This window comes from Rhamphochromis sp. 'chilingali' (genome assembly GCF_963969265.1).
Source record: "Rhamphochromis sp. 'chilingali' genome assembly, chromosome: 5".
NCBI classification, from domain to species: domain Eukaryota; kingdom Metazoa; phylum Chordata; class Actinopteri; order Cichliformes; family Cichlidae; genus Rhamphochromis; species Rhamphochromis sp. 'chilingali'.
Genome location: NC_137932.1, coordinates 13,787,305 through 13,814,763, shown reverse-complemented (window position 1 = coordinate 13,814,763; position 27,459 = coordinate 13,787,305). Strand labels below are relative to the sequence as shown.

The window sequence follows — 27,459 nt, the reverse complement described above, 5'->3', positions numbered from 1 at the left end:
TTCCCAGAAAAGGCTGAAAAGTAACCCCACCTTTACCTTTATCCTAACCGTAACCCTCACCAGAAAAAAAAGAGAGGGAAACCAAAAGTTTCGTCATGACTATCGGTTTTCACATTTAAGACTTTGTGAAAGCTGTGATTCCAAGCAAACAGTTCAAAGAGGGGTTATGATACCCATAAAGAAGATGGGTTTTTGGAGGCCAGAGCTGGGTGTTCAGATTCACAGGTCAAGGCTCATAAATTACTATGAAAACAGGGGTGTCAGGTAGCTACACAAAGAGTGACCAGTCCTGTTAAATCAAGATTTAAAATCAGAGTGATTTTCATTTTTTGATTACATGCCATGTATTCCTTTCTCCTTGCTGCCGTGATCTACTGTAAACCTAACAGATTGATTTTTTTTTTCCACATTCCTGATCACAACCTCTACCTTTCACTCTCTTAGGGCTGCAGCAGATCTCATCAGTTGGTTATAGGCATGGAGGTTCTCGTCCGTCATGTGGGGTCACCAGCCTGAGAGGAATGCTCCATGTCATGGATGTCAGGAGAGGAAGGGGTTTCCCGAGGGATACAATACCCAACAAAGTGTACTGCACTTCTGGCCAGTCATTGGTGCTTGTCCTGCTTGTATTGTGAATTTCATCAAAGCGCACAGGTGTGCATTGCACTGACACACACGCACATATATCTGTCCTCATGTCTGTCTCTTAAATTTACACACATGGGTAACACACTGATCTTATCTTGAGTCCGCATGTTCCCAAGCGCATGTATTTGCTCATACATACACCCCCCCCCCCCACCCCGCCCACACTGCTTCCTATGAAAAAGATGAAATGGTGATTCCAGGCTGTACAAAAAAGGTTTTTACTGCATGTTGATTGCAGAGGAACAGAGGTGAAACTGGTTGTAGTTTGTACTTATGCTTTAGTAGGTCAGGCCTTTTGAATTTTCATGCACATAATTGGGGAGAAGAATGGGGGTCCACAAACCATTCCCATGTTTTGATCCTAAAAGGTGTCCTGCAGCCTGGAAAACATTTTCTGAAGGGATCCGGTTTGTAGGACTGAAGTTGTCCTTTAATGCAAGGTGTCAGAAAAAAGTGTCAATCAAAACTCTGCGATGACAACTATTGCCGAAATTTGATTAATGGTCTCCTTTTGCTTTCCACATCTTACTGTCAAACTTCAATTATCTTTCTAGATCATTAATTGCTTCTTGAGGAAGCACATATTGATAGTCCATCATGTGCGGAACTGTTTGAGGCCGACTTAGCTGACAAGTCATTTCCATTCTAGTACCCTGACCTAATCACCATATCCTATTATCATTCACACGAAAACACTAATTACAAAGGCAGGGTGAACCTGATTTATGCTAATGGAAACGTGAATATGCCACGGATGCATTAATCTAGAGTATAGGACCCTGTGCTGGTGTTAACTGTGATTAGCATGTGATTACCATAGCATGGGTTATATCTACTGGAAGCCCTGCTTCTGATGGGCTTGAGAAAATCTCTCTACTCACTGGCTGTGAATGAGACTGTGACTCTTCACGACAAGAGGAAATAATAATAATAAAACAAAATTGACAATTTTGATTGTTTTACACTAAACAAAAACATCTAAATTCTAGCAAGGCAATTTTCTTTTTTAGAATGAGTGTAACAGCCCAAGTGCTTTCAGTGACAGATTGTTCAGACAGTTGGATTATATTAAAAAAGGGTTATACATCTGATGATATACCTATCTGAGTTCTTCCTTCACACCAGCACAATGTCAGCCACTGGAATCTTTTATGGTGCTGGCAGAAGTTCCAGTGAAGGCTGTTTAGTAACCTAGGCTATTTAAAACCCAAACTTCTTTTGAATATAAAGAAAGTTCTGTTTTATAAGTAAACTGACGTTCAAAATTTTGAGTCTGGCAGTAGGATTTTACTTTTTGTTACAGTGAGGACTATCTCACTGTAGCACACAGTGTCACTCTGTGTGTGACACTATCTCAGTTTCCTCCCTACTAATGATATTAAAGTTTAAAAATTAGTTTTATTTCCTCAAACAAGATAAGTGGATTTGTTAGACTGTTTTCACTTGGTGATCAATACAAATTTAGTTCTCTAGTCTAGTCAGACTGATTTTGATTTTTTCAGTGCCTTAAAAGGTGCCTATAAATAAAATGTGGAGGTGTGTATGTGTATATAGGCTTTGCTGAAAGCTGTTTTCAATCCTGAATTTGCAGATACTGTGTATGCAAGATCACTCACTGCATCGTATTCCATGGTTTTGGACAAAAAACTAATTTGTGGCAAAATAAGTTATATTAGGCTTTTTTTAAAAACAATTTGTTGATAAATTAATTGCTGGATAACTAAATACCATATAGTGTATTATTATGGTCTAGTATATGTTGGATTAGAAGTGATTTCACATGATTGTTGTCTATAAATGAGACATAGAGATGTGTTGAATTAAGCACTTGCAGAGGTGTCTCCCAGTAGTAGTCCTCTGTTACCATCTGTTCCTGCAGACAGTCTGTTCTATGCAGCTTCCAACAGAAAGGAGGATGCGTTTGTTTTGGGATCCACACGAGCACAAAGAAGGGGGCCCATTCTTTGATTCCCGCTTTGATCCTTCCATTGAGAGGACCCAGCCGTGGCCATCTATCTGCATCCCATGGCTTCTGCCTGCCTCGATGGCTAGTCGGACAGCCGAATCTGGGGGCTAGCAGAGCTGTGTGCCCTGCACATGGCACTCGTAGCATAAGGAGCCTATTGATGAGGCAACAGATTGGCTTTGAGTATACCTGATGGTTATCCCCCACTTCTCTCTGCTGGTCCTCCTCTCTCTTTTTCAACCAACCAAAGACAATCCCTGTGTCTCCCTGCTTTCTAATACAAATTGCCAATGTGTAGTGGATTTAAGAGAGTGGCAGAAGCCATTGTTGGGTAATCTGTACCAAAAAGGAGAGGTGATGTTGAGTGTAGTCCTTTTCTTAGTAAGGATTAGGCTTGGTTTTTCTCTGTTAGCCCTCTTTGGGTGATGTGTTTGGCTTTAGTAGCAGCTTGGCAGAGTCGGAACAACTCTGTGACGGGTACTAAACCCATGTGAGTGTGTACATGTGAGCGTGGGTATGTGTGTGTGAGGACTTTGTACGAGGGTGGATTCATCATTAGCTGAGCAGAGGGTCATCTGGCTTTAATAGGTGTTCTCAGGTGTTGGTTCTGGTGTCTACAGCACTGGTGTTGTTTGCTGTTGGGAATCAGATCCTGGCTTCCCCCTTCCCCCTCCACCTTCCCTCCATTCTGCTTCAGTCCCTCTGCACCCCAGCTAATACCACGCTCATTACGGTGTTATCGATCTGCCTTTGCTGCACACCAAAGGGCAAAGAAGTCCTCTCCTTTCCTTCTCCCTTTTGTCATCCTTTCCCCTCTATACCTTTTTATAATCTGCTCTCTTTTCCCTGTGCCCTTTCCTCTCCGCTGACATCCTACCTACTGCTATTTCCTCATTGGCAATTATATTTCTGCTCAAGGAGATGAAAAAGCTGGAAACTGACACTTTCCGTGTTTTTCTTAGAGGCTTTGTCTTTGTGGTGTTTGTGTCGTATGTCATGTTTGTGAGCAGCAACATAAAGAACATGATTTTAGACACATATATATCTAAAAAGAAAACACAACTCTCCTCCCACTCCTCTCCCTATAGTGTCTCGTGTCTATGGCCAATCCTCTCTCCAAGCCGTCATGCTTGTTGTTCTCGTTTTTTTTTTCTTTCTTTATCTTGTAGGAGATTTGGTGTCTTGTAAAATAACACCCAATTTATTATACAGAAATCTGCAAAAGTATGCAGCCTTGTGTGGGCTGAAGTATAAACACTGAGAGGTGACTTTGAAGGGGGTCTTGAATTACAGTTCTGTGCAATCTGCACAATCTCCACACTTCAACAGTTTAGTGTACTGTGCAGGGATTGGATCTGAAAACAGATTTATTTTCTTACACAGATGCATGTGTTGCATTTGTCATTTGCATTTTTTTTCAGAGGTTATTGCTCATTGGGTTCAAACAAGTCACAAGACATTTTCATATTCTGATTGAGAAGCAACTGTAAGAGGTTAAAAAAAACCTAGCATAATTCTGCTGACTACAGAATACATACAGACAAAATAAGTGTTCATTCTGTTTCCAAATATTTTTCGTTCTCAGTTTTGAACAACATTATTAAGGGACCGTGGCTAAAAGGTTAAGCTAGGGCATGCACTGCCCACTGCAGTGTGCATGTCTGCTTAAAAAAACAAAGTAAATGCAGTCCCTCCTCCCCACCCCAACTCAAAACTTCTTGTGTTAATTTAGCAATTTCCCTTAATATCTGGATAAGATATTCACCCATGATAATAAGCTCATGCATTCGTTTCCCAACCAGGGGTTTAATAATTAAAATATTTTATCATACATGTGAACAGACATGCACGTCTAAGCATGTTAATTCACCAAACAAGAGCAGACAGAACTGTTACTCATTACAGTCTGACTCTTATCGAGCGGGGCTGGGGGCCACGCTCCATCAAAACACCCATTTTTGAGGTTTTAAAAAAGTCTCTATGTACTGGAGCTGCACAACATATTTAAGTCTAACAGTTAAGGTAACACGGCCTGTTAAATATAAATGAGCCTACCATGAGCCAAAATATTGAAATCTTTTAACCTAGTTTCCTTCACTGTGAGCTGCTTATGACTATTTGGCAATTTAACTTTACATGTTTATTACAATAATACCAGGTTTCTGTTGCATTTATAAGTTTATAGAAGCAAAATCTTTTTTTGTTGTTGCTATTTTTAATGATAAAACAAGGAATTAAATATCTATTATCCATTCCCATGTGCAGGGTTTTTCCTGCATATAAACATTTTTGGCACCCAACAAAGTTTTGGCTTCACACGACAGCAAAATTACCAGTACTGACATTTTTTAGACAGGTTTTTTTTTTTTTTTTTTTTTCCAATAATAGGGGCTTAATTTACATTTAAATACAGGCTTAAAATATTTATTAAAGTAACAGGAAAACCTAAAAAAAAATAGACCTCTGTAAACTCAGGTAGCACAAACTCATTGTCTGAACTACATGCAGACCAATTCTGCTTACATGTGCATGCATAGTCATCTCAAAGGCCCTACCAACTGAGTAATTCTGGTGCTGAAACTCTTTCCTTTTATAAAACTTTTGGTGTGCTTTTGAATTGGTTGGATCCAATGAATCATAGACGTTATAAACAAAAATGTAATTTTTAAACATATAAACATTGTTCAGTTTCGTGATGATATTCATGTAGTTTTTATGTCAAAGCCACAGGAAGCCACTGGAGATGGGGAACAAGCTGCAGGTTCGAGACCCCTTTGTAGATCCAGTCAAACCAAAAACATGGCAGGAAACCAAATAATGGCTCTCAGCAGGGATGGTATTGATTGAATTTGAGAGTTTGAAAGTATGACAGAATGCCCGAGCATCTTGATGCATTATATTGCATATTACCTGTTGCCTGGTTTTGGTGTTTTTTGTTATTATAGATAAATACATTTTATTGTATATTTTACAGAAATGGTGCAAATTAGTGTATAAAAACACTTTTTTTAATTACTTAAAAAAGGCATATATCCATGTTAGATATTTTTTTTATGAAATTGCTCACTAAACTTAATTTTTGCGCACAATCAGTGCTTTATTCCTAATTTAGAGCAAAATATTATATTATTGCTTTTTACTGTGTTTATGCTTGCCAGGTCTTTCCTTAAAGAACTTCACTTTCTGATCGAATTTATTTGCATTTCTTCTGCTACAGTAACTCAGCAAGGGGTTGTCTGTTGTCTGACCTCACAGCTCGCAGGCTGCACTGCCTCTTTAACCATAATTGCTTGCATACCATATTACAGCATACTTTTTGACTTTGCATTTATATCCTCTTGCACCCTGACTGCATATATTCCTAAATGACTTCACCCAGTCTTACAGTGTGGTTTGATAATTTAGAACTGTTCTGTGCAGCACTACAGAGGTGGCGTTGGGTCTCTTGCTGTTGCCCAGGTTGGATACCTCTGACCCCCCGCTACCTCTATGTCTTTGTTTCACGGCTGACAGAAGGAGTGCCAAAGCTCCTCCAGCTCGGGTGATTTATGACCAGCAGCTGCTCCTGCAGCCCATGAACCACACAGCTGGGTGTCAGATGTGGTCTTGCTGTAAGAAGAAACTTATCTGGCAATCCAACATCAGTTGAAGGCTGGACATAGAGGGAGTAGGGGTAAAGAGGAGAGAAGACCAAGTGGAAGAAAGATGGACTGGCAGGACAAATTACAGGGAAATAAAAAGGAAGCATTAGGTTTAGAGAAAGTGGAGGACAGTAAAATAGAAAAATAGTGGCAAAAGAAAAAAATGAAAGTTAAAAATAAAAGATTAAAGTGCACGAAGCCTGAAATGTGTAACCGAGACATCAATTCCTGGTAAAAAGAAAAAGAAAAGAAAAGAATCTGAATGCACCAGCTCTGCTCTGCATTGATTTCTGCTGGTGTAGGGAAAGCAAAATGTTTGTATTATTTCATAAGCCAATTAGCTGCAAGGAGACTCTTCTCCCTGTGTGCCTATTGACCCACAGTCTGTGGCTTCAGCTTTATTGTCTGGGGGGTGCTCTATAAAAGATCAATAACAGGCGAGTGATTGGATTATGGGGTAATCAATGCATTGTACTAATATATAACCAGAGTGATTATAGAGCACTGGCTAGTAAGAGGCCTTAGAGAGCTGTAATGACATCACACTCCCGCTGGCGGTCAGGAGAAAAGTGTGTGTTCAAAGTGAAGTGTGTGTGGATGAAATTATGCATGCGTGTGTATATGTGCAGGTGCATGTCGCAAGTGTACACACGGGTGTGTATTTGTGTGGATGAGTGCAGGGGGTAGCTTGGGGGTAGATGATGGGTTGATTTTCTTGATTCTTCAAACAGCTGAAGAATAGTACTACCAGATGGTGTGTGATAGCTGCTTAGAAGAGGCCATCATCAGATTCCTGCTGTAACATAGTGACAGGGCTTCTGGGTTCATTACAGCAACATATGTGGGAAATGGGAGAATAATAATAGCTGTGAAAAATAGGCACTACACAACCTCTGCAATCTTATCGCTTAATTGTTTTTGTTTTTTGTTTTTTGTTTTCTCTTTGCCACTTTAATAAAAAAAAGTATGGATTTTATGGGAACGGTTTTGCGTGAGAAAACTGGAGAAAGTATTTCTTCTGAATATAGCGGAGGAAAGCTGTCAGCAAATGTTGCAAAATAGTTCACACAATTCACCTCATGGCATTCATGACCATTTGCTAGGCTTCTAAGAGAGGGCAATCTAAAAAGAACAAAACTATATTCAAGGCTATTTTTTCCATATGTGTCATGACTCTTATTTTCACAGTATATAATTTTTTCTTCCATCACGATATTTTTTTTTTAATTAAGACAAAAAAAGGAGAAAAGAATCAAAGCTTTGTGACTTTAAATTTTCCTCCAACTCAGAAAGCTTCCAAAGTAGTTGCAAGTTAATTAAGTGCAACCAGTTTAAAGTGATGCAGCTACAATCCTGGCTGTAATTAATTGTACCTTTATAAAGATTGCAGTGTTACAGAGGTGAGGATTCAACTGTGATTACTTTGGAGGATGTGGTTTTGTGGGGCTGTTGAAATTCTATATACATAGCATCAGACAAAGAAGCATTTGTGTTATTTAAGTTACCCTCGCTGACAAAAATCTGATGAACAAAACAATGAGAATAGTTCAGCAACATCACAAACTGCGACCAGTTTGAACAAAAAAATAAGCCTCATAACCATCATTCAGGTCTGATTTATTATCTATGTGCTGCATTAGTTTTCAATGGTTTTAGGTATTTATACCTAATAAAAAGGCAAGCAAAGTACATACATTTTTACAACCCATAAAGCAAAATTACTTTCATCTTTTTCTTGTGCACAAGAAGAAAACGGGAAAAAAAACCCCTTAAAATATACATGATTTTGTTTGGACAGCAATCATTTAATTTCTCCTCCTATTCCTAAATATGAAGCCAAATTTGAGAGTTCATAAATAACAGACATTAAAAAAAGCAGCCAGCTGGTAAAGTTGTTCATTGTCTACTCAGCTGAGAGGAGAAACGTGCCTGGCAGGCTAATCTTGTTAGACACTTAACACCAGAATGCCAGAAAGTAATGATGTAATGTTAATGACGAACCTTTTCACAAGTAATTATCTGTGTTTATCAACATGTGTCAGGCCATTTGATATAATTGAGTGAATGATAGCCACCAATCTTGTCACTCCCATTTATAATTTCTTTGATTTGCAGAGTGCTTGTTAAAAGCTTGAGCCACGATGATATCAGCAGAGTGCTCTGCTGCACACTGATGCTGTGTGAGGCGCGCCGCTTTTGTCACGCTTCTTTATCCACCAATTTTGTACCAAAGGACAGAAAAGAAAGTGGCAGAGTGAAAGAGATGTGGTTAAACACCTTAAATCCTATTTAAGGTGTCTTTGTTTGATTTCTTCTTAGCTGCTTTTGTCGCGTGTCTCTTGCTCAAATACGAGACGGAGATCTGGTCAGAGTCTTGCACTGAGGGGAGCTTTGGTAAAGTTCCTGTTTGCTTAAGAGTTTAGGAGGCTTTTGTGTGACAAATTGCAAAGGAGCTTTTAGAGGACATAATGGGACGCAAAATCTTTTAAATGAAAAAGTGCATGCAAAGACAATGAAGAGAAAGAATTAAGAAAAAATGCAAAACTGTTGTGTCACTGCCTTTTTAAACGTAGCTGTCGTCATCTTTCTTTCGTTACTGGTAACCTTAAGCACAGATTTTAATTTGAAATATTTCTGATCACCATATGAAGGACAGTTGTAACACTGTCACAAAATAACACGCCGTGTTCCACATCCTACATTTGTAAATTAAACTTATCTTTATTCAACATGACATGCACGCCCAAATTTATTGTGTCAGACTGGAAACTTTGATGCATGTTCCTCACTGCTGTCATTTTTCCTAGCTGTTTAAGTGTCTGTTTAAAAGCTGCCCTCTCTTCAGTGGGCTTGTCTTTTACCTGTCAGGCCTGTCGAAGGCACTAATCACCCCACAAAGCTGAACGAGCGCACCATGCGCTTGTTAGCCATCGTCCCAATCTTCTGCCACATCCCCCTTTGACATCCGCACAGGCACTTAATTCCCCCCTATTATGTTCTTATGTTTCTATAGCCTCCTAATGAGACAAGAAAGGGGAGTATCAGGTTGCGTCCATTGATGCGACAGGCTCGGCGTGTGTTGAATGCGTGTGAATGCATGTGCCAGTGCTCTGAGCCATCTGCCCATCACAGGAACATGGCGTGTAATAACAGAATCATGACCGTGGAGATCAGGGCCCCGGCAGGGAGCCTTGTATTCATTGAGCTTTAAAGGCAGCCATCCAACACTGATCAGACACGCCCAACTTGTGCCCCCCCCCCCCCCCCCCCCCCCCATCCCAAAGCCTCTTTATGTGTACCCCAAACGCTCATGTACCCCCTGATTCCATCTTTCCATCCGCTTAGGCCTCAGACTCCATGTTGCTAGGGGTGATGCAGTCCTCAGGGTCAGAGGTGCTTGTTGGAGGTGAGGTTCAGACAGTGGGCCCATCTGATAGGACCATCTGGACGAGTGACCTGACATAATTAGTTATTAATTCTTCTTTTGGGAGGGGGGGCCAGTGCTCTTACTCATGCTGCTGCTGTTAGCACCAGGATTACGGATGTAACTCGTGTTCTCATCTGCTGGCGAAAAACGATAAAGAGTGACGAACAGATCTGAATAAAAACGCTCTTAAATTTGCTTCAACCAAAAAAAAAAATACCTTTAGTCAACCGGCTCCGAGGGGGATCTTGCAGTTTTTATTACTCTCGTTCTTGCAGTTAAATGGCCAAACCTAAGCAATGTTATATCACAGTGTGCTATTTCCAGTCCAGACACAAATGCTTAATCTTTTCTGACAAAAGGATGGCTGTGAATTCAAGAGAAACAAATTGTGAACCTGTCCACTAATCCACCAGTCGCCACAGAACAGCAGGTTTTGGTCTCTGTTGCTTATAGTTTAAGATAAAAAGATAAACCCAACTGGGAGGAGGCAGGAGTAACCAATTTCTTTACCAGCAGAATCCGATAAAGTAGAGCAGAGCACAATGTAGCTGAGGTCTGTTGCATTTTTATTAAGAGCACACGACTCTGACCTTTTTCACAAAAAATGAAAAACAAACAAACAAAAACAGTCCTTTTGCTTTTGTACGATATGCATTACAAAACATAGGAATATCCCCAGAATGGTAACATTTTAAAGGTTTGACATAAACGTATGTTTTTCAAACTGAAAATGGACCAAAAGTTGCAATAATAATATCACGATATCGTCATCATTACTCTAACTTTGATTTGGTATTCATTCATTTTGGTATTTTGCTCCAAAAGTCCATCTGGTGTTCAGTTCCTTTGTGTGGAGTGTGTAATGTGACTATCAAGGACTATAGCGGTACGGTGTCAGCAGCGGCCCTTCCTGCTGCTTTGCACTACTACTACTGCCGCTGCCGCTGCTGCTGCTGCAGGGGAATCTCCTCATTGGCATGCAAGCAGTGACTTGGAGCTGTGGAGCACTGGCACCCTCTCTCTAGAGACTCTCTCCTCGCTCTTTCCTTTCCCCTTCTTTCTCCTTGTCCGTCTTCTGCTCTCTCCCTCTTGTCCCCCTCGCGCAGCTGTCACAATATCTGCTCAATACGAGTGCTGGAGGAATCGTAGGAGAAGAGCCGAGCTGATGTGCTGCTTTAGAAGCAGAAGACTTCAAAACAGAATAGCTGAAAGGCCTCTTGTGAGAGGTGTTGAATCAATCTTAAGATCTGTGAACGATTTGTATCGTGCATGCACTGTGATGCAGCAGGGGGGGTGTATTGTCCTTGCACCTCTGCAGGAGATCATTTAATAAAGATATATGTCTAGTGGATAAACAACGGTTTAAATCACGTGAAATGATTTGTTACCATCAGAAATAGCTCTGATTTGATCTTGGCAGATTGGTAAGGTGTTTACAAGAGGGACCGGGATGCAAATAAACAAACACAACATCTTGGCATGTGCTGAGCATTTTGCAGAGATGCCGGAACGAACAATGGCAGACGAAAGCAGAGAGGGAGAGAGGAGACATGGATCCGGTGTGGCTCTGTGGATTTGGCAGGAGTGAAAGCAGTGAGAAGAGTGCTGATACCAGCCAGACTCAAGCTGTGGGCAAATCAAGCATGAAATCGGGAACAAAGGGATTCACAGGATTGAAGGGCATTAGATTCACACTGTCTGAGCCTCGGTGCTGTGTGTGTGTGTGTGTGGAGGCTCAAGATATTGTACTTGTAGTCTTTTTAATAGCCTCATTGCCGAGAGATTAGTGGGTTTTAAATTAAGAGTGAATTTTTTTGTTTTGGTTTTTATGACTTTCACATTCCTCTTTTTGTGTTTAAATGTTCTTAAAGTTTTCTAACAATATAGGCATAAACGAATTGTTCATATTGCAGTGTCACATGGTCCAGTTCTTTTACATAACACTGTAACTAATTGACAGTACACGGTTAACTATTGTACTGGTCTCCAGATTAATTTGTCACTTAGTTTTTAGCGACATTATTAAGGAAAAATGTAAAATACTTTATAAAGCAATTATAGAGGGAAAAACTAATTCATGAATTTTTAGACTCATTTATGACAGAGTGCTATATTGTTGTAATATTATATATTGCACTGTAGTGCATTCAGCATCCAGGTGCTCACACTAAAAGGACAGATTACAAAGCGATTAAAAGCAAAACTTCAGATTTAAACTAGGAATGGATATTCTTTTAAACTACTTGTTGACTTTTTTCTCTCATCATTTTATGTCTAACTTTTAAACTATCCAGCTTGATGACATTTACATCTAAATGAATGTAATGATCGCACTGTCGTCATGTAAAGTACATTGTGTACACTCTAATTGGGCATGATTTCCAAGCAGCATTTCAAATCCAGGTGCCTCCACAGTGAAAAACTTATTTCCTCTCCTCTTTACAGAATGACCTCTCCACTTTTCTAGCTCAGCCAATCAGATCGACCAGATGACCTCAATATCCCGGTCCACCCAATCAGAACATCTAAATGTCTTGTTGGTGCAACGCGGTCTGCTGTGGAGGTGTCACTAAAAGTCCTGGTTGAGTGATTTTCCCAGGTCCTGTGCTACTTTGTCCTTCAATGACTCATTTGGAATCTGTGAATTGGGCGTTTTTCTTTTTTTTTTCTTTTTTTTTTTTTTTGGCTCCGTGGGAAACGTTTTTATGCACAGGACAACATTTGCATTTCTTACACTGTGCAGCTGTGTTTTGAGGCAAGATATGTAAAAGTTATAAATTCCAAGCTGATTTCAGAGAAGGGCAGGAATTAAACAATTAGAAGATGTCAGTTCAAACTGGAAAGGTCGTAAAGTACACACGAACAGAAAACATGTTGAAACAGTTTCCTTTGTGCTGTTCTGAAGCTGTTTCATAAGGATGACTTTTCACGGAGAGCCACAATGAATTATGGTGGCACTGGTGAAGGAACAATTTAATTGATGCATGAATATGCAATTATGCCTCAATCCCGGGCCTGAAATCAATCAAGTAGACAGTCAGTGGATATTCTGAACCTTGCCACCTGCACTCTTGTATTCTGTGTTCGTTTGAGAAGTTAGGATCCATTTCTCCTTCACTGCAGTTGTGAAACCTTGGGGTCTTTCTCCTGTGGTTCTATGGTTTACCTCCACACTGAGGCAACCACATGACATAGGTGGCATCTTTATCTTCTCAAACTGCTAATGCCTTGTGGTGCAAACGAAGCTAATTCACTTGTGCGTTTTATTAGCAGTAGCATATAGTTAAATTAACTGCAAATACTTTAATTTTGCAGCACTGCGATTCATTATGATGAGTTAAGAGTGACTAAGCGATTAACGCAAGACATCTGTTTTTGTAGTGATGTCATACAATCCTTTGTTATATTTGTGATTGATTTGATTCTAGGAGTAACATCTGCTATTCTCCAGCATCTCCTTGAGTCACTTCTAAAAAATGTCTCCTCTGTTAGAGTTTAAGGATGAGCTCTTCTGTAATTGTGATAATTCCACTCTTCTTGTCTTTCCCATTCTACAATGATGCAAAGTGACAAAATACTCGAGTACATTTTTGACTAGTTCCCTTTTAACCAAACACTTCCTAGCTCCACTCCGATATTTTAGAGACAAGCTTGACTGGGCAAACTAAAAGTTGTAGCGCATTAATAAAATATCTATTAAACATTACAAGAAGTTAAATTCACTGTAGAAAAGCTTATGTAAATTAATTGTGGTAAAGTGGTGCTTGCCTTAACTGCAGATGTACAAGCGAATGCATTATAAAAAAGTTAAATCCAGGTAGCTTTGATTCATGCATAATTTCATCAACAATAATTAAATAATGCAATGTAATTAAAAACGTAGCCGTTTTGGAGCCTTTCTACAGAACTTTTACTTAAAGACTGAGTGTAAAACTTTTGCAGAGTTCTGAAATCCTCGTTTTATTTTGGCATTGATTTTTCTTGACCTTTCTTCTCTCCACTGTTTCGACTTGTTACCTTTTTGGTTTCTTTTTCTTAAACTCTTTTTCCACTTGCACACAACCTTAGCGTTTTCATCTTAACTTTTAGTCTGTCTACAGCGCTCTAACTTTCTATAGACTGAGAGGATCTTGGATGAGGAAGTATGAGGTAGTTGGGGAGGCGTATACAAGAGTGCGAAGTCTGGGCAAAAGGCCCAGTGTTTGGCCACATTTGTAACCGACTCTACATGTGAAAGCCTTCGGGGCACATCAGGCAAAATTCCTAGTATTCAGGAGGAGAAAAAAAGGCCTCTGATTATTGCCGTATCTCAGCACTAAACACACGCTCACTCACACAAATACACACACACACACACACGCACACACACTGTTCATAAGCCTTGATGATGTCAGCAGCTAAGCGGTATAACGGTTTTGCCTCTTGGAATGACAGCACCACTGATATCTGGCAGACCATCAGTTAGTCACGTCAGCGGTAACTGATGGAAGTTCTCCATTCAGGCCCAGGCTGTGTCCAGGTCCTTTGTCAGCTCAGACAGACAGAAAGACAGGCAGGCAACCTCTCCAACTACATTTAAACAACATACATTCATTAAAATACACCACAGAGGAATTATCTCTGAGAAAAGGTTAGAGGCTAAATGTGCAAATTTAACTGCTCCAAACTGCAGTTACTTTGCCATTGTAATGATGTGTTCAGGATTTTTTTATGCTAGCTGTTTGGAATAATTATCAGTCAATTTTTTTTCCCCATTACAGTCATTGAATCTTATGGAAAAACTACATTGTCAGTGTAGCCAAAGACTGATACCGGGTATTCAAAGGGTGCAATAGAGCTTCATTGTTGTCTGAACACATCAGTGAACCAAGTCTTTGCACTACATGTATATACATTGATTCTTAATGGGTATACAGATGTTGTAATTTACTTTAAAATATACTACCCTTGTATTATGATTATTATAGTAAATGTAGCTTAAAATCTAAAATTCAGCATTTATAAGTTTATATTTTCACATTACTACTTTTGGTCTCTTCCAGTGATTGCAAGAAAAGGGAGACAGAATAGCAGCACTTATTCTTTTATATTTTTTTCCTTATTTTCTTTTTCTAAAATATTAGAAGAAAACAAAGATGAAAGCCACATAAAAAATACACAGCAATTAATCTATTATGATCTACTATGTATCAGTACATTTCTGTATCTATTTTTTTTTTGAGGCAGCAGCATTGTGTTTGTGTCTGCATGTTTGAGTTTGTGTGTGAGTTCATTCAAAACAGATTTGACAGATACAACAAAACACCGACAAAAGATATATGTTTACAACTGTATTCGGATTTAAGGACTTTTTAAACCAATCAATAAATAATTTTGTCGTTTCCAGTTCAAAAAGTTCCTTGTTTGATATTTACATCATAAATTAAATAAGAAACTAAAGACTTTCAACTTATTTAAGATATGTTTGAAGCATTCAATACAACTCATAACAAATCAAAACAATTAAAAATTAAAGAAGACGATTAGGGCCACTGGGGAAAACAATGACAATATGACTTTTTTTCTCCAGGATTTCATTTTTTTTCCTCGGAATTCTGTCAGAATATTAGATTTTCTTTTTCTAGAGTTCTGAGGAAAAAAAAAAGAATTCTAAGAAAAAAGTCTGCAGAAAAAGTTTTCATAGAATTCTAAAAAACAAACAAAAAAACAAAAAACAGCTACAACCTGTGGCCTTAATCCACGGTTAATTTTACAAAGCATGGAACAGAATTAAAAAACTTTTACTGCATATTTTACATATGCTAATAGGTCAGGTAAAAGTTAAGTGATGTAAAAACAGAAGAAATCATACTCTGATATGTAAGCATTAATAGCTAAAACTGCAAGTAAATATACAATGCCTATATTTAGAGAGCATGGGAAGATAAAAAAAAAAAGAGTGAGTTTGGAAACATCTTTTCGCACACTAAATGAGGGCATTTCACATATTCCATAAACCAGTTTCAAGTTGACCTGGATATTTTGCACTTTTCCATATCAGAGGCATGTTTCTCTTTCTGTTTTTTCACTTCTTCTTCTTTTTTTTTTTTTTTAAATAATGTAATAATGGTGTGATCCAAACACCAAAACTAATTTAATGCCACCAGTGAAATATTCTACTTGGACAGAAAATAATGACACATACAAAAAACAGCTCACTGACAAATAAATACCAGGAAACACTGACATCTTACAATAGGGAGTCAATAGCCTTTTCCATGTTGCACTTCACGTGTCAGACAGTATGGTCTGTGCTCTGGAGTTTTCAGGTGAAATGGCTATGGAACAACACATTTTCTTACTGCCTTTGGAAATCATGTACAGGTCAGGTTAACAAACATGGCCAATGGTGCATGAGAGGTTTGGAATAGAAACACTGGATTGATGTTTAACCAGCTTTTGCAGGGAGGGAAAGTTACTTTACTGCCATTAAGACAACTCTGTTATATTATGTAATGGAGCAAACTTTCTCCATTTGTCAGGCAGTATGCAAAAAGTCAGTTCCTGAACAGCTTCTTAGAGTCTTGGGGAAAAAACTTAGAAAAAAGAAAGAGAAAGGCCTGACAAACACAAGTTGTGCTGAATGGATCACCAAGGGCAAGTCAGCCCCACACAGGTTCCTTGTATCCTTTTGTCAGTGTCTCAGCTTTTGTGTGGAGCACCTGGTTGCACATGCCTACAACCTCACTACGGATGGTAACGTCCTCTTTTAGACAGCTGGCTCAATCTTCACCAGATATCGTCAGCTTCCATTGGTTATGATAACTGAGGTGGTTTTATGTCCCTGTATTTGTTCAGCCTGCACTCTCACATGAGATGCCACATCATACTGCACTCCTCCACAGGCCAAGGTGGAGTAACTCCGCAAGCTCTCCGGATCATACAGATGCTCGAGGGAGTACCCAGTCAAGGCGTACGCCGCCTGCCTGTCCAGTGGCTGCCTCTCCTGTGCTGGATAGATCAGCGGACTTCCCTGGGGTTGTTGAGGGTGTGGGGACATATCTGTCTGCATGTAGTCTTTGGTGAGGGAGAGGCCTGATCTGGGGATTCCGTCAGAGCTGGGGCTGCTGAGACGAGACAAAGAAGCAGGACTCGTCGTGTTTTCATCATTTTCATTGGGGCCAAGAACTTTAATGCTGTCTCGGTGATGGAGGCGTTCAGTAAGGAGGTCGATGCTGGGGGCTCCGGGGCCACGGCATACCACGCTGGGCATAGTGAGCTGAGAGTGATGGGGTAGGGAGGAGGTGAAACAGGGACTGTGAGTTTTGGTGAGTCCCGAGACATCCAGTGGCATCTTGTGTTGCTGTAGACGGCTCTCCTCCTCTTTGATCATTTGCTGAGTGGCACGGATCAGGGTCTCCATCTTGCTGGGCTCTCGAGGGCTCGCTTGGAATTGGTCACCGTGGTAACGCTCACCTGAATCACTGGTGGACCCACCTCCGTCAGGTGAACTCACTACGCTGTCTTCGTCCCAGTGGCCCCGTCCTATAAATGCAAATCAGTGGTCAGAGTTGATAACAATAGAATAAATGAATATCACATTGTTAAAATGCTCATGTGGTTAATGGGCAAAATTCTGCCTTAAATGCATATATCATTATAGCATCATGGTCTGACTGGGTGTCTTGGCTGAAGCACAGTGGGGGTTTTTTTGCTGTTTGAGGATGTGAAATGTGAAATAACTTGGCTTTCAGTTGCGGGCAATTTTTGAACAGATGGTAGCAATCGGCACACTGGCAAGAGACGGTGTAAACAACTTAGCATGTCCCATAATAACATTTGGAAAACAGCTACCAGGAGAAGCTAGGCCAGAACTATTTTCAGAGACAGATGGTTGTGGTCTCAACCCTAACACCTCACCGTGAATGGCGCCATGGTAGGATGTTATTTCGTAGCCTTCGCTGTTGTCCACTGAGAATTTTGGCAACGAGAGAACGGAGCGTGTGGTGTCCCACCACATCTCTCTTCCCGACTGGGGGGTTCCCAGGAAGTAGCGGCCACTCTGGCATCGAACACGATCACAGGTGGTGGTGTGAGGGTGCGTTTGGGCATGGGCAAGATCCTCTTCTGATAGACCCAGGCCGTAGCACAGGGAGCCCGATTCTGGATACAATCTGTAGGCACAAGAAGCCTCCGTTGCTTCACTGGGATCCAACAGCTGAGGAGAGGCAGAGTCTGTCAGTGGGCTCCCTCCCCACTGACTGTCTTGGTCAGACTCTGAACGCTCTGGATTGAAAGCTGAAAATTGCTGGACAGAAACAAGAAAATCACAGTTCTGGGAGTTTTTGATTTGAATCCACAGCAAGCTTCCCTAATTGACTTAGCTCCAAAAAACAATTACCTGTGGGTAGGGTGACACTCTGGCTTTGGCCTTGGACTGGGTCAGACGTGACTTGGTGCTCTTTCTTTCTTCATTGTGACTGTCAGCGTAGGGAAAGGCTGGTTTGCTGGGGCTCATTTGATCCAAAGACAGCTGCATTCCTTTATACTCAGTGTCCCTTTTAAAACACATAAAATGCATGTTAGAGATAAACAAAATAGTTTAACTTAAACTTCCATTTTGTGATGCTTTTATAATCTTGCAAGATCATGCTCAGAATAACATATCTATAACAGCGAATTGCTATGAAATTCATGGGCTCCACAGGACTCTGCCAAGTAATCCTTTTACTTATTTATCACCATCAAGCGCCACCAAAACCAAATTCATCACCACTCACCATGAGGTTTTCTTTTTAGTGCTGACATCATGTTAGTACTATTACTGCGAGTATGCTGATGTTAGCATGTACACCCTCAGAGATCACCTCGGATCGCTAGCTTTCTTTTAACATGCATGCATCTTTGAACTTTGCTGTGGGTTCAAATTATTTTATGCACTATGAGCTGCAGGTTACTGAGGAGCTTCTTCACAGTGACCTACACAAACACACAGAACATTTTTGACCTAGTTTTACTTTCATTTTTTCAAGCTAGCTCATGTTTCTGTAGTTAATCCAGAATTCCCCAAACCTTTAGGCTATTTTCATCATATATACTTGGATCATGTTCTCTTTCTGACCATCTTGATTTTAGCATTGCACGAGAAGCATAATTACTAATTAGTCTAAAGCACACTCCTTGGCTAATGTTGAATATAGATAGATGGTCAGACTTAGATTGAGTCAGGCTTTATAAAAAAGGATTTAAGTACAACTTTAAGTGAATACAGTATATAAGGGAACTTTAAGATTATAAGCTCTCAGCTTCTGAGATTATTAACAAACACCCAGAAAAAACGTTAATCATTCTTTTTTCTTTTTTCTTTTTTAACCACAAACATTACGAGAATGTGGAAAGAATGCACCGAGAGTAAACACACACCAGAAACATATTTATACTTATAAGTCTTATCTATGCAATCAATTTCCTCTAAATGTACCCAGTTTTTTTAAATTTACTTTTGAATGTTGCAGATTTCAAACATGCAACTTGTGTGCCATCTTTGACATTTTAACCCACTGTACTGCGGCTGAACTCAATGCAATTGTCACCGTTGAGGGAGTGAAAAAGGCTCCTGTGTCAAGTGTTCAGCAAACATGAGCCTATTCTTAACTTATCACATCAACAGTATGTAATAGCAGCTGTCTGGCATTTTAAACCTTGTGGCCCATCCCTGACCCTGTACAGCCAGCCTCTTCAATATGACTCTAAATATGACCCATTCCTTATGTACAACACTGCAGGCGAAAGGCTATGTTTGGATAGCCAGTGCACAGTCTGAGTGTTATTTGCTCTTGCAGGTATAGTTATGGTAGCCAGTTGTGCATCCTATCTGTGCCCTGGCTGACTTATGTCTGAGCCAATAATGTTGGGCCTTTGTGCAAACTCAGCTGTGTTAGCCGAATTCCACCTCAGGGGTCAATGTCAGAGCACCTCACGTCTGAAATATGCCACCAGCCAACTTCCAAACATAATTTATTAATGGATTCTTGTTGGGCGGAAACGCTGCCATGCCAAGGCGATTGAATTGCTGTTTTTTTTTAAGTAGTTGTTTGTTTTTTTCCACTTTTGCCTCTTGGACTTTCAGATACTTCTGTGTTGGACTTGATTATTCACTTGGAAATTCTCTGTCATTTTAATGTAGTTACTTTGTTTTCGCCTTACTGCATTGAAGAAATCAATAGGTGGAGTGCAGCCATATGCATACATGCACGTACAGACTTGCGCAAACTCTCCATCACATGCACTTACACACACACACACACACACAGAAAAAAACGACATGTGGATCAACCAAACAAGGAAAATCCAACATGTGTTACAGCTATGAGATAGCTATTGATTCCTAGTTCACCGTTTGATCGATTTTGCTTTCCTTAGACTGCAGATCGATGGTGGCAGTAGAGGTTTTTGATGGGGTTGAACCCTGATGTTTGTCTTGCTGTCTCAAAGGGCCTTAGTGTGCTTTGTTCTCTCATAACACACAGCTGCCTGAGTCCTGCAACCTCTGTATTTGGTGGATTTGTACAGAGAGACTACGGAGGGATAAAGAGAAGGATTTCTCCAGGAGAAAAAGACCCATTGTATCACAGAGTGAGCCTCAAGTACAGATCATAAGAGTGCATGATATGATTATACAAGTAAAATATTCAGTGTTATTCCCACAGTGCCATCTCTATTAAAAGGGCATTATTATTTAGACCGGAGTAGTGCTGCAACCTTGTTTTACAATGACTGCGCAGCTACAGTATAATTGCAGCCATCAGCACAGATTATAGATTTAACTGTCTCAAAAAAGCATACTTTTAAAATTATTTTGAAATCAATTATGAAGTATCTGTTAAAACAAAAGTTTCCCTCTGATTTTAGGATGGAAATCGTTATTTACACTTACGTGAGGACATAGTTGACGCTGACGATACAGTGAGGCCTTGAGGATCGGCTATTGTGGACGATAGTGGCATAACTTTGGACCCAGACCCAGCCGCCGTGTTTGGCAAGGAACCGATAGTACTTAGTTGTGACTTGGCCTTTTACCAGCACTGCAGGAGATAAAAGAAACACACAGACAGCAGAGATTAACATGTTTAACAAGTTGCACGTTTTCTTTTTTGTGTGTGTGCGTGCGTGTGGGAGACGTGTGATTGCCTGCACATGGTGGCTGCAGTAGGTTGCCTGAGCAGTTGCTGCATAACAAGAGAAGGTCAAGCTGCCTGTTGTAAAAGCATAAATGAACACACTTGTAACTCACAGAGGTGGTGTGCACAGCGGAGGTGGAAGATGTCACAGCTGTGGACATGATGGTACAGCGTTTTCTCAATGAGGTCCTGGGGCTCATAACCTGTCAGCTCAGCTACCCTGGGGAGAAATTCAGGAGTTAAAATAAGCAGCTAATTCAGGGATATTTCATTTTTCTGTGCTTCGGTTTTCACAGGCAATTTTAGCTCCAGGAGCTTCTTTTATAACTTGCTTCCCTTTCCTAATGAAAAATGCATAGACTTCACACAACGTTTGCCAAACACACAGTACAATTAAAATAGAAACAAACTCAAAAACACCTAAAGGGAAAAGAAAACAACAAATAGAACAAAGTCTTGATTAGTACCTGGAGTCCAGGAAGATGAGCTTCATGTCCAAGCTGGCTCTGAACATGAACATGTTACTGTGCAGTTTGATCTCAGTCACGGCACTGGGAGGCAGAGAGTGACCGACAGCCACCAAGCCCACATTCTGGTAGCATCCTTCAAAAGGTGACATGTCCAAACTGTACTGACGGATCTTCAGGTAGCCACTGCAGTGGATCACCTATCGTAAAGCATATACAAGATAATAGCTAAATCACAAATTACATTTAATAATGAAATTTCTTAAAATTCCATTTCATAAGAACAGTAGTCAGCTTTATGATTTATGTGATGCATTTCGGAAGCAGGCAGGATAATAATAATAATAATAATAATAATAATAATAATAATAATGGATTGGATTTATATAGCGCTTTTCAAGGCACCCAAAGCGCTTTACAATGCCACTATTCATTCACTCTCACATTCACACACTGGTGGAGGCAGCTACGGTTGTAGCCACAGCTGCCCTGGGGCAGACTGACAGAAGCGAGGCTGCCATATCGCGGATAGTGTAATTTATATCAAAATACAATATAATCAAATGATAATAGAACTGTTGGAATAGCCTGACACAATTACATTAAACTGCATGAATAAGCTAAAACTTTTCGTGGTTAGAAAAAAAGGTATAAAGTAATTTTAATGTTGGTGACCATTTTTTCTTATTCGCTTCTTATATTTATTAATGTGAAATAATTTTTATAATACCATTATCGTTATTGTTAATAAAAAAAACAAAACAAGACACTCTTTATTTACTAGCGCTGCCTACCTTGTATCCACCACTGGTAAGCCCCGCGTTTCTTTTTGCCAGCACACATTTCATCCGCAAAAAGAAAGAGCGTTCCACTTCATATTCTGAAAGATGTCAAACACTTTGCTATTAAATTCTCGTATAATAATAACAACAATAATAATTGAAAAATAAAATAATAGGGTTTTACGGCGTTAAAATGTATCCTGCAAGGAAAAAACACAGGCACAGGCACAAGCTATTGCGTAAATTCCATCCGCGTATATTACGCGCGTTCATTGCATTTTTTTTAATCATATGCTAATAATGCTGACACTACACAGTGCAACACTATGATTAAATAGAAAATGCTAAATGACATAACATGTGCATATGTGGAGCCTGAAGGCGTCGTTCTGTACCTTGCACGAAATGTGTGTGATAGGGCTGATGTGGGGTGAGGACAGCTGTCATCTCATCGTGGTCGGCAGGATGGACATATTCATAAATACTGTTCCCAGTCAACTCTACCTGTTGAGAATAACTCAGGTAATTAACGGGTAAAAGCTTCCTGGTGGGTGAATTTTTTTTTTTATCTGCGCATGGGTATCGCGTTCATTTTCAGACGATGCTTTATGAATAACAAATACAGAGGAAAAAAAACGTCTGAAAGGAAATATATATATATGTGTGTGTGTGTGTGTGTGTGTGTGTGTGTAATGATCACAGAAACGAACCTGAGACAGTCCTAAATGGACCGACGCTGTCTCTGAAATGTACATTATCTTCCCATCTGGGGCCACGACGAAGATGAATCCGTCCAACGTCTGCAAATAATAAACGACAGGCTGCCGTCACTTCTCCGTGTTAATTCACAAGCCCGGGTCGATCATGTTCTTTGGCTGCAGATCAGTACCTTTAATAATATTAATAACAGCCTAAATACCTGCAGTAAATGAGATCCCAGCTCTCGTCCAATGTTATCCAAGGATCTCGTTCGACTTGAGTGACCCCAAGCTTCACCCAGACCTGGGGAGAGAGCGAAATAACGGTGTTTGGCTGCTGCATGACTTTGAAATTAAATAGAAATATATATAGTATTTTTTTTAGTTGAGCTTAAATTATTCTTATTCTTATTCTTCGTTTAGCATAAAGGAAAAAGTAGGACACACACACACACACACACAGAAACCAAGACGCTAGGAGCTCCTATTTAAAGGGCCAATTTACAGTTAAAGCATTTATTCCTCTCCACAGTACTGAAAATTTGTCCCTTCCTGCATGCTGTACAGTCTCCCTGGAGGCACAAACCCACACGTGCAGAAGTGTTATTATTATTATTATTATTATTATTATTATTATTATTATTATTATTATTATTTTTGTTGTTGTTGTTGTTATTGTTGTTGATGATGATGATTTTTTTTTCCTCCCTAAAATGTGACAAAAAAATGTTCATTTGTGGATTTTTGCCTGGTATATCCCACGATAGCCTGGATGCTATCTTGTGCTACTCATCAAATTTATTCAGTTCCATCAGAAATTTCGTATTTTTATTATTATAAGTAAATTAGGTGTCCGTCTCTCCTGCTGTAAATGTGTAAATGAAAATGAAAATAGGTCTACGGTGTCGGTGGGACATGCAGACTAACATCAATCTACCAGATGAGGGGCTGCGTTAATTTTTTTTTTTACATATCTATCTATCTATCTATCTATCTATCTATCTATCTATCTATCTATCTATCTATCTATCTATCTATCTATCTATCTATCTGTGTGTGTGTGTGTGTGTGTGTGTGTGTGTGTGTGTGTGTGTGTGTGTGTGTGTGTGTGTGTGTGTGTGTGTGTACATGTTCTTTCTTTCTTTTCATTTCATTTTTTAAGCTGCTTCCATCAAACAATGAAAAGATTAAAAAGAAAAACGCGAGCTGGGTATTTGGGAGACATTTTGCATCCAGCATTTTGTCATCACACCGCAGAAGCTGGGTAAGATTATATGTGCTTTAGGTGATTATAAGCCTTGCAGGTGCTTTTTCTAATTGGCGACTCTTCCTCTCAGTCACGCAGACTAGTGGACCTGCAGAGACGTTGGCAGATCGTCTCATTTGGTTATACGGAATTAAAAAGCATCATAAAGCATCTGAACAGACTCCCTGACGACCCACGAGGAATTGTGGGAATATTCCTGTAACGTTTCTGTAGGACTTGAAGAGAACCTGTGTGTTCTAATTACAACCTACTTTCTAAATTATACTGAACACTAACTTTTATGTTTGTTTTTTTTTGCACTAACCGACCAAGTGACAATCCTAAAAATATGCAGATTTTTAAAGTAGTCATGTTTATTTATTTTTTTCCTAAAATATAATAATATTAGGTTGTGTAGAAGTAATTCCAGTTTACTATTATTACTATTATATTACTATATTAGTAAAAATCTCCTGTCACTCCCCATGCGTTTCCCTTCATTCGTAAAATTCTGCAGATAAGTTGATCAAAGAAGAGATATAATTATTTTTAGTTAATGAAATAAAGTTAATGAAAAGATCGCAAAAACGTGTAGATGAAAAAAAATCCAACACAAATAAATAAATAAATAAACAAATAAATAAATAAATAAATAAATAAATAAATAAATAAATAAGCAGTGGAGAGTGCACGTTGGCTAGGTGCTCACCCTGGGGGAAAACAATTCTCATCTTCAGGTAACTTGTTGTCAGTCTTATTATGGAGGCTTTGTCTAACTGGGATGTGATGGCCGACGGTAAAGGCAACATTTTAGCCAGTTCATAGAATTCACTGTTTTCCTTTTCCCGTCTAGTCCTTGCAGCCGTTTTGGATTTCTCCTTCATGTCGGCGCCTTTTCTTTATATCCTTAACTTGTCGGATGGTTCGCTCGTTCAAATCAGCAGTATGACCGACTCCTCCCGCTTTGCTTCGTTTTTCATTGTATACTTTTTTCAACTGCAAAAAAAAGTTTTTCTTGTTGTTGTTGTTGTTGTTTTGTTTTTGTTGTTGTTTTTTTGTATGACAAGATGAATCCAAAGGGTGGGAATATCCCTGTGATCTCCCAAATGAGTGATCTGAGTCTGCGATAATTCAACTGGTTGTAGTTAAACCTCCTCGGTGTAGCCACTGGCCTTCATCCATGACCTGCAAAACAAAGAATGAGTGTGAATAACTGTTGTTTTTCAGAGGAAGGCTTGCATTGCACATAGAGGTGACTCTGGAATAACAGAAAAAAAAAACCCGTATACGTCAATCATCAGTCAAAGTCAGATTTATGTTTTTAACAGATCTAGAGCCAGGGCACGATGCCTTTGCCACAGTATCACAAACAAAAACAACAACCTCTGAAAAAAATGATATAAACAATACAGAAAAAAAGGTAATGCAATATGAACGCGACGCTATTACATTACGTGTACGTGGTTTAATTTTCTGAAAAGATGACAAGATTTTGGTAAACAGCTGCTCAACAGAGATATCTGTACTGACCGCAACTAGACCATAACATAAAAAAAAAAATCTAACGGTAAGATGCAGTAAACTAATTCTGCACGTTGCATTTTCTGTTATTATTTTGGGAGTGAAAAAACAAGCCGTTATGCTGCTGATCCCTGAAGGAGTATCGAGGAAATGACATTTGACCCAACACAATTCCTGAAACGTGTGCAACTGCGTTGGCAGAGACAACTCGGTGCTCGATTTTTTTTCCTCGTTTACTTCTTTAAAGAAAGTTTAAAACATATTAAAAGGATCATTAGTTTTCAGATTTTCTTAGATGCATGTATTTGTAGTGTTCCTACCCGAGCAGAGATACGCTGTTGGGTATTTCCCTACATCTGAATCGATCCTGAGTCTCAAAGCAGCCTGCTGGGAATTTCACCTGTCCTGAACCGGGTTCACCAGCCCTCCCAGTTAAAATTGTTCTCAGCTCCTCCTGGATTTCCACCTGGAAAGGCGAACGGGCCGTGCGCTGCATACACCTCTCCAAATTATAGGGACACGCAACGAGTGGCATTCATGCCCAGCAAACCTCCTCTCCTCAACTATCTCAATGTCCCTCTCTGGAGCAGCTCGAAACCCGCCCATTGTTTTCTTGCTTCCTCGTGATTGGGTGGAAGCGTTACAAGTCATTACGCGATTGGACACTTACAGTGGGCGACGATTTAGGTATGCGTAGCACTTGGCCGTGCCCGAAGTGAGCTTAAATGTGATCCTGTTGTGTTTTTGTCATTAGCCTGCAGATCATGGATCAAGCTGAAATAAATAAATAAACCTGCATAAATAGCAGGGGAATGTTAACAGGTGAGAGGGTAATTAAAAGCTTTAAAGACTCTCACTCGGTGATGGAAAACAACAGAAAATAAAATAATCCTCCAGGAAGAACATGCATTATTTCCACAATTATGCTGCACAAATCACGAAACACCTTTCATTAGATGGTACAGAACAGAATGTATGGGGCAATTTGGGGGACAATGAAAATCGATACGGGTGTTAGTTTATATAATAATATATGCAATTATTTCTTTTAGAAAATAATGGAGATATTCTTATTTTTTTCAATCCGGCTGCATTTGTTTTCATTCAGTGGTCAAATTTTTTGACAATATGGATTTCGATTTGGGGGGGGGGGGGGGGGGGGGGTGCAGCAGATAAATAAAGCTTTTAGGTTTTAGCAATACAGGGAGCCACGGCAGAAAACAATAAACAAACATCACGGTATTGCTGTTTGACAGAATCACTTCATGTTCTGCTTGTGCTCATCACGCTGTCTAATAAATAGACCCCACATTCTTACCATCGACCTTTTTTTTGTTTTAGCATCATATGAATGCTCTTGATATATAATATATTCTTAGTTATATTTAAATCAACAGGCTAAATTATGCCCTCTCTCTTCAGGTTTTGTTTTTGACTAATTTCCCCCTAGCTGTCTGCTGGATTGTTTCCCCGCGGATGCAGATTTTTTTTAGTTCTCTGCTTTAAGAGGTATACTTGCAATATTAACACAGGCATCGGCTACAAAAAAATAAAAAATAAACAAAGTAGTCCGCATGTCCCTCGGTGTAGTCAGTCGTGTACTCTAGATTCTAAATTTTAAGTCTTTTGCATGAGTTCGAGTTTTTGCACATAAACCAGTGGACTGGATGTTAGTTATGATCTGTTAACCAGTTGTTTCGTGAGTTATTTCAGAGGCAAGATTATTATTATTTAAAAAAAAAAGAGACAAAAAGACAGATACAAAACAGTTTACACCCGGCTGAGAGAGCGGTGCGACGCGTCCAGGGCTCGTGCAGTGGTTGGGTGTCCGTCAAACACGTTTATCTGAGGATTAATTTCCATGGTGTGAATCAGATGAAGACGCCGCGGCGCATGTAGTTTTT

General features: G+C 39.7%; 1 protein-coding gene across 2 annotated transcripts; it reads right to left on the bottom strand.

Annotated features, from left to right (window-relative positions):
* Positions 1-16,267: 16,267 nt before the first annotated feature.
* LOC308397427 (single-minded homolog 1-like) lies at positions 16,268-26,105 on the bottom strand. 2 transcript variants are annotated; one of them, XM_080883347.1, is made up of 12 exons: positions 25,876-26,105; positions 24,744-25,219; positions 23,010-23,092; positions 22,801-22,890; positions 22,486-22,594; positions 22,103-22,188; positions 21,309-21,508; positions 20,955-21,061; positions 20,598-20,745; positions 18,063-18,219; positions 17,582-17,969; positions 16,268-17,206 (listed from the first exon to the last, which is right to left on the bottom strand). In XM_080883347.1, exons 2-12 carry the CDS (start codon positions 24,916-24,918, stop codon positions 16,464-16,466), a joined length of 2,286 nt encoding a protein of 761 aa, XP_080739473.1. In that variant the 5' UTR covers positions 24,919-25,219; positions 25,876-26,105; the 3' UTR covers positions 16,268-16,463. The 2 variants fall into 2 exon arrangements, with proteins under 2 accessions (XP_080739473.1, XP_080739474.1); XM_080883348.1 differs by having other exon boundaries at positions 25,956-26,105.
* Positions 26,106-27,459: the final 1,354 nt, after the last annotated feature.

Excerpts from the sequence above, each read along its gene's own strand:
- LOC308397427 (XM_080883347.1), bottom strand. The coding sequence starts at position 24,918 with ATGAAGGAGAAATCCAAAACGGCTGCAAGGACTAGACGGGAAAAGGAA. Across the intron at positions 23,093-24,743 it reads GAGAATTGTTTTCCCCCAGG|GTCTGGGTGAAGCTTGGGGT; the intron begins GTGAGCACCTAG and ends CTCTCTCCCCAG. Across the intron at positions 20,746-20,954 it reads CCGCTGTGCACACCACCTCT|TGCTGGTAAAAGGCCAAGTC; the intron begins GTGAGTTACAAG and ends TATCTCCTGCAG.